The sequence below is a fragment of the Myiozetetes cayanensis genome, unplaced genomic scaffold, assembly GCF_022539395.1.
Source record: "Myiozetetes cayanensis isolate MyiCay16 unplaced genomic scaffold, myiCay2020 scf5-8, whole genome shotgun sequence".
NCBI lineage: Eukaryota > Metazoa > Chordata > Aves > Passeriformes > Tyrannidae > Myiozetetes > Myiozetetes cayanensis.
This window is the reverse complement of record NW_026087742.1, coordinates 90431010-90438516: the sequence shown is the minus strand read 5'-3', so window position 1 is coordinate 90438516 and position 7507 is coordinate 90431010. Positions and strand designations below refer to the sequence as shown.

Below are 7507 nucleotides of genomic sequence, written 5' to 3'. Positions count from 1 at the left end.
GCTCCCACCTGGACTCTGCTTCCTAGATAGTGCTTGGTGCCTTTCTGGGTTATTATGACATTGACCCTGGTTCTAGATAAATTGAATATTGTCCTTGTCCTCATGAGGCCTTTGGTTATTAATTTTGGCCTGACTTGACCTCAGATTCTTGATTCTTGTTTCAAGTCATTGCCTCACTTGGCTGTGGCTGCTGGGTACAAGGACTGTCAGGCTGGGTGACTTATCAGTATGCCCCCAAAAGAGACACCCTTACCCTGTCCCATAACTTCATCTCTCTCTTGAAAGGATCAGTCTTGGCCTGGAGTGGGGAGACCTGGCTGTTGCCTTAAAGGTTTTCAGAATAGGTATGAAAACGCACAAGATATTTCTGCTGCAAATGCCTCCAACAGTTCCATCGTAGGTACTGCTACCTAAAAGATTTGAGGAGGAGTAACACATAAGCTCAGTTGGTCAGAGTATGGTGCTAGTAACACCAGGGTTGCGAGTTCAGCCCCTATATGGGCCATTCACTTAAAGGGTTGGACTTGGTGATCCTTGTGGGTTCCTTCCAACTCAGAAGATTCTGTGATTTCAGTTTCCTCAGCCAATGGCACCTGCTTGTATCATTCCCCATCAGATCATGTATTTCCTTTGTGCTGTGGACAGCCATTTGAGGACCAACAATGCAGCAGGATTTGAAGATTTGCAATGACCTTGTGTATTCTGATTAAATTGCAGGCATTTTGCTGCTTTTGTCTAGTTTCCATAGCTGTAGATGAATCTGTGTGTTGGTAAATGCATGGTACATCCATACTTTGGAGCTTGCTGTACTTCTGCCACCAAGCCTAGGAGATGTAGTCCAAGATACTCTAACTCACACAGGCCTTGTAGGAAACTGGATTTAGACATTGCAAAATTTGTTGATTGCAATCTAGGACTGAGTAAGCCTTAGTTTGATTGATGGGTCAGTACTTAGAATAATCATATGTCCGGCAAAAGGAGAATTAAACAGTTCAATTTTCGCACCCTTTGGTGCAATTCCAACCACAGTCAGCAGGGGGTGCCGTCGGGTCACTGGAGATGTAGAACTTGTAGTGTCCTATAGTAGCCACGAGGTGGCGCTGTTGGATCACTGGAGGAGCAGAACTTGTAATGTCCGGTGCCCGTCACCAGGCGGCGCTGTGAGATCCCTGGTTGCCGCCACGTGGGTTAGGGGAAGGGGAAAAAGCAACACCCCGCAGGGTATATCGGAGAAAAAACCAAAACCAAAAAAAAAACTCGATTCCCCTTCCCTTCCCACACTGGGAAAGGGTGGGGGGAGAGAAAGGAAATAAAATTTAAAAAAGAAAAAACACCCAGCAATAAAATAGAAAGTTCTCCCAGTGGAAGAAAACTCACGAACTTCAACTACTTAGAATCCACCTCAGGCAAAAAGTGCAGCTGGGAATGGCTCAGGGCAAAAACACACAGCAGCGAGGTGTCCTGCGACAGGTCCCCAGTCCCCAGCACCAGCCACACACACACACACCCCAGCCCCATCCACACCGTAGCCCCCCCAACTCCTCCCACTTCGTTGCCCAGGAGACAAGAGAAAAAAGTAAAGTGCAAGTCCTTATCTGCCTTGTCTCCTAGGAGACTAATGTCCGGCCATCAGCCATGGGGGTTAGGTCTTTAGTAACTCTGAAGTGCTTATCTTGATAACCAGGGGGGAAGGGAGAAAATTCTTCACTTGGCTTATGAGAGCTAGCTAAAACCACGACATCATAGAATCAGGGGATTGGGCTGGAAGGAACCTTAAAGATCACCTAGTGCTAACTCCCTTGCCATGGGCAGGGGCACCTTCAACTAGACTGCGTTACTCAGCCTCATCCAACCTTGCCTCGAACACTTCCAGGGATGGGGCATCCACAACTTCTCTGGGCAAACTGTGCCAGTGCCTCACCACCCTCACAGTAAAGCATTTCTTCCCATTACCTACCCTAAATTTCCCCTCTTTCCGTTTGAACCGCCCCCGTTCCTGGTGAAGCCAGTCAGAAAGGCAGGGAGGCATCGTCCAGAACAGCTCCCGTACCCGCTGCACGGCCACGGACGCTGGAGCTGGCGGCGCATCCCTGCGTGCGGGCGCTGCTGCTTCATTTTGACGGAGCCACCAGAGTCCTGGACTGATGGAAGTAACGACTAATGGACTCTTTTCCCCTCTCCCACTCTTCTGTCCCCAGGACCTGGCTGCCTCTCTTCCCCGCATCCTAAGGCTGAGGGTAACACACCCCGGGGTGTCCGTGCCCGTCCCGCCGTACGAGCCGCTCTGCGGCCGCTGTGACAGGGCTTAGGGAGGGACCATGAGAGCAGGGGCACGGGCACACTTCTCTGCCCTCCCCTGCCCACCGGCACGGTGGGAGCCTCGGCGGGCTCCAGGCAGTACGGGAATGTGGATGGAGATGGTTCCGGGCAGTACGGGAATGTGGATGCAGATGGCTCCGGGCAGTACGGGAATGGGGATGGAGACGGTTCCGGGCAGTACGGGAATGGGGATGGAGACGGGTCCCGGGCAGTACGGGAATGGGGAAGGAGATGCCCCCGCTGAGGGACTGGGGCGGGGGAGCCTCGCGCGATCCCGGCGGCGCTGCGGGCAGTTCTCGCGAGGTTTGGGGCGGGCTGCGGGCGCGGCTCCATGCGGTCGGAGAGGGGGCCGGGGCCGGTGTCGGGGCCGGGACCGGGGCCGCTCTCGGGGCCGGGCGGCGGCCGCGAACGGCGGCCCATGGACATGGACACCCCCCCGCGCCGAGAGTCGCCGCGCCGCGACACGGACGCTCCGCCGAACCCCCCGCCGCCTTCCCCGCCCTCCCCGCTGCCGCCGCCGCTGCTCCATCCGGCGCCGGGTAAACTGCGGGAGGAGAAGAAAGCGGCGCTGAGCAAAGTGAGGGGGCGCGCGGGGGGAGCGGCGATGGCAGCCGGGGGAGGTGGGAGATGGGAGATGGGAGATGGGAGATGGGAGCGGGGCCTGCGGTGGGGAGCGGGGCGCAGGCAGCATCCCTGCTCTACAGACCGAGCCGGGTGTTTAAAACGGGTGTTCCTTCATCTGCAGGTTGAGAGTGTTCATTCCCTGGAGTATTGTGAGATGCCCAGCGTCAGCGCTGGAAATCATTTCGCCTTTAATTCTAAAGAAGCCAAGGCTGGCCGCTGCTGCGGCAGAGCAGCTCCTGCTCTCTTCCCTTGTCTTTATTCGAGCACTATTCAAATAATACTTGCAGAGTATAGCAGGCTGCCCAGAGAGGTCGTGGAGTCTCCCTCTCCGGAGACATTCCAAACCCACCCGACCCGTTCCTGTGTCACCTGCTCTGGGTAACCCTGCCTTGCCAGGGGGATTGGACTGGATGATCTCCAGAGGTCCCTTTCAACCCTGACCATTCTGTGATTCTGTGAGAAGCGTGAGATTTGATTTATTCCCTTTTTTTTTTTTTTAATGGAAAACTGAAACATTGAAAATCACTAGAACTTAAAGATAAGTCAAGTTAAATTCAGATATTAAAATACTCAGAAAATTAAAATAGATTGCCTGAAGCCAATGATGGCCATTTTACTACTTAGTGTGCTGGCATCATTCTACCAGAGGTTTCTCTGCTGTTTCCTGGTCCTTATTATTAGGCAGTTTACCTGAGTGTGGTGAGTGGACTCTGGGTGGCTGCCAGACCCCCAGCCACCTGCTCTTGCACTCCTCCCTCCTACCTTCAGGGGAAGAAGATATGATGGAAGAAACTCACAGACTTGAGATAAAGGCAGGGAGATCATTTACAAAGTCCATCACAGCAAAAACAGACATGGGGGTGACCTCATAGCAGCTTCCTACAGCTTCCTTATGAGGGGAGGTGGGATGGCAAGCACTGATCCCTTCTCTGTGGTGACCAGTGACAAGACCCGAGGGAATGGCCTGAAGCTGCATCAGGGAAGATTTAGATGCATATTAGGAAAAGGTTTTTCACCCAGAGGGTGGTTGGGCACTGGAACAGGCTCCCCAGGGAAGTGGTCACAGCACCAAGCCTGACAGAGTTCAAGAAGCATTTGGACAATGCTCTTGAGTACACGGTGTGACTCTTGGGGATGGTGCAGGGCCAGGAGTTGGTCTTGATGATCCTTGGGGGTCCCTTCCAACTCAGGATATTCCATGATTCTAACTTGCTGAAAATAATTTACCTTATTGCTAATTTAAAAAAAAAATAGAGTAGAATGGTGAGAAACAAAGATTAAAACTAAAACACCTTCCTTCTCCCTTCCTTCCCAGGCACTACCTCCTCTGCACCCAAGCACTGCAGGAGAATGGGGAATGGGGGTTTCAGACAGGTCATAATAGCTGCTGTCTGCTGCTGTTTTCTCCTCAGGCTCTGTCCCTCCCGCATGGGATACAGTGGGATACAGTTCTTCATGGATTGCTCCAGGGGGTATCCCTTCTGCATGCTGCAGTTCATGACCTGCTGCAGCATGATTCTCCTTCGTGGGCTGCAGTCCTTCAGGATAAACCTGCTTCCATGTGGGCTCCTCTCCATGGGCTGCAGGTCCCTCAGGGCATCTCCACCTGCTGTGGCATGGGGTCCTCTATGGGCTCTGGGGGGACAGCGTGCCTCACTGTGATCTCCTGTGTGGGAATCTCTGCCTTGGCACTGGAGCACCTCCTCCTCTCCTTCTCCCTTCATTGCTGTCTGCAGGGCTGTTTCTCACACTTTTCCCCCATTACTCCTCTGTCTCACCCACTGCTGCGTAGCCTTTTCTGCCCTTTCTTAAATACATTTCCCAGAGTCACCACTGTCTCCAGGGAGTGGCTCAGCTGTTCCCTGGGGTGAATCCACTGGAGCTGGCTGGAACTGGCTGTACCCAGCCTGGGGCAGCCCCAGCATCCCCTCAGAGGCTGCTCTGGAGCCCCTGCCAGGAGCACCTGGACACGGAGACCTAGTACACTAAAACACTGCTGTATTAAAAGAGATACTGCAAAAGTTTGTGTAATCAGTATCTGGGGTTTGTTTTTTTAAAATCCTTTATTATTGGCTAAATTGCAGAGGTTCTCAGGCCTTCATCAGAATATGTCACTCACCCTACAGTTTTACAACGCTGAGGGTACTTGTTCCATCCATTCCTACAGTGTTTAGATCAAATTAAATCTCCATTTTCTTTTATATATGCAGGTGGTTATTCGAAGGCTTCCTCCTTGTCTAACCAAGGAACAACTTGAGGAACAGCTACATCCTCTACCTGCCCATGATTATTTTGAGTTTTGCACTGCTGATCCCAGGTGAGGATGAGCTGTTTCTGTAGGTTTTCAGGTGCTAAAACCTGATTAAGGTATCCAGGCCATTACAAATCACATGTTTTTTCCCTTTTTATTATGTTTGTTGAGTTACCAAAAATATTTATAAAAAATGTCTACGTATGCAGAGACAGCATTCCTGGATATTTCTTTTACACTGGTGATTTTGAAACAGAAGGGCAAAATTCCATTTTAAAGCAGAAGGGCATAATTGAAACCCTGATGTTTAACTTCCATTGGTAAACTTTAACAGGCTATGTTATTGGCTGTGAACAAGATTCAGTCTAGGGCAAACAATCACAGAATGTTTTCATGAGTGCCATTTGAGTGTAGCTTCTGTGAATGCTTACATATTTTTGTATTTACTTCATACATTTTTTCAAACAATCCAGTTTTATTAATTATTATCTCATGCAAAAAAAAAATACAGTGGTTGATTTAAAATAAATCAGAATTACTGATATATTTGTATAATTAATTCTGTATCACAGTGGTAAAATACAATTCCTTTTCAAATAAATCAATTTCCAGAAGGGAAGGAACTTAACCACTAAAAAAGCAAAACACCATTTATGCTACATCTACATGTGTTCTGAAAAACTAAAGTATAAGATCCATCTTGTTGTATCTTGGTGTGCGATAAATCATCCTCCACTCGCATCAGGTTCTTTCCACTGACTGCAGAGGGATCCTGCATGTTTATTGCTGACCAACTTTTGAAGTTAGGGGTTCTTTCAGAGTCAGTTCCACGAAAAAGAAGAAACAAATGTTTATTTAGCAAAACTATGACAGTTCCCAGCCTACCTAAAGAGTTGCACATTAGTGCAGCAGCAAAGTAGTAAGTGCTTCAGCTGTTCTGTTAAAACCACAAGGGATGTGAAGTTAGGAAAGAGGAGTATTTAGTCTGATTGAAAGTCTTTGTAGTTCCTTACATTTGTCTTCTGAACTTTGTCATCTGTATTTTCAAATGGGTCTCTTTAAGGCTTCTGTCCCAGCTGTTCATTTGATAAGGGGAAAATATCAAAGACAAACCAAAAATTCTCTGAAGAAGAGTGTCATTTCTCAGTGTGTTTAGCTGCATAAATTCCAGGAAACAGTTAAAAAATTTACAATTTTAAATTGCCTGAAAAATTGTTGGCATAAGAATTTAGGGAGTTGGCCACCTTAGAAAAGAGAAGGCACTGACAACAGTTGTGCATATGAAGTTTAATTTTCTCTCCTACTTTTATGTGATGAAATTTGGAGTACTCAAAAATCTTGATGTCCACTCATATAATTGAATCTATGTTAGGTTACCAGTGAAAGATACTGAAGTTTTTTCTCTCATGCTGTGTTATTTGTCATGTTATTCTCTTCTGTCTTCACAAATTTAAACTCATTAGAAAAAAAAGTTTTCATATATCTGAATTTTTCAACATAAACTGTTTCATAGTCAATTTTTTTGTTTATCTTGCTTCTTAACAAAAGTGTTTTCATAGAAAAGATGTATCTTTTTTCAGAAGGGCTTTATCTTTATGAGATTTGTATGGCTACAGGTTATTTCAGCAAACTGCACAGCTTAAATAGGCGTTTCACTGCAGTTCTGCAGAGCGTTGGCTTGGCTGATTATTTGTCCTTTGCCTGGCCAGGATCACCTTGATTCCTTTCTCCCCTCTGTTCTGATGCTGACACATGCCATGTACGTCTGTTTATGATTCAACGCTTTACATTCTCACACAGTAAATACACAATAAACTTCCAGAAATTAAAAGTTAGAGACAAGATTCATGTAGTGAGTCTCAGTCTCCTCTTCCGCAGCAGAGAACTTTTTTCTGAGTATAAAGCATTGTGTTGCAGTAATCTGTCATGTTATGGACAGTTCACACGATTTCAGCAAACCCTCTGGATGTGTCTTCATGTCATTCCAGCTAACAGGAAGAGCTACAGACCAAGGTGGGCATGTTCTCTCTGTCTTTCACTGAATAGCTTTTTCCTAGATCCTGTACTACGTGCATAGTGGCAGTCAATCCAGAGAATTCAGAGAACAGATAATAAAAGCATGGGAAGATGAAAAGAAATTTCATCTCACCTAACGAGAATGATTTGGAGAAGCTACTCAGTGAAGAGGATCTGTTTGTTGGAAAGAGAAAGGGACATACAGATATTTTGGTGCAGAACCAGACAAATTTGCCTTAAGAGCCATAATATCTCAGTTTAACCACATCCTGTGTGACTCTAGATCACAGTAGTTTC

At 47.5% G+C, this 7507-nt stretch overlaps 1 protein-coding gene across 7 annotated transcripts in view; it reads left to right on the top strand.

Moving 5' to 3' along the window:
* The first annotated feature begins 2650 nt into the window (after positions 1-2650).
* Positions 2651-7507, top strand: part of UPF3A (UPF3A regulator of nonsense mediated mRNA decay) — a 28225-nt gene continuing 23368 nt past the window's right edge. Inside the window, exons 1-2 of one of the 7 annotated variants that reach the window (XM_050332096.1) lie at positions 2651-2896; positions 5154-5260. In XM_050332096.1, coding sequence (XP_050188053.1) covers positions 2651-2896; positions 5154-5260 — 353 coding nt within the window. Of the gene's footprint in view, positions 2897-3002; positions 5261-7507 lie in introns of those variants that run through there. The other 6 variants (XM_050332101.1, XM_050332098.1, XM_050332103.1 and 3 more) reach the window with 6 other exon arrangements.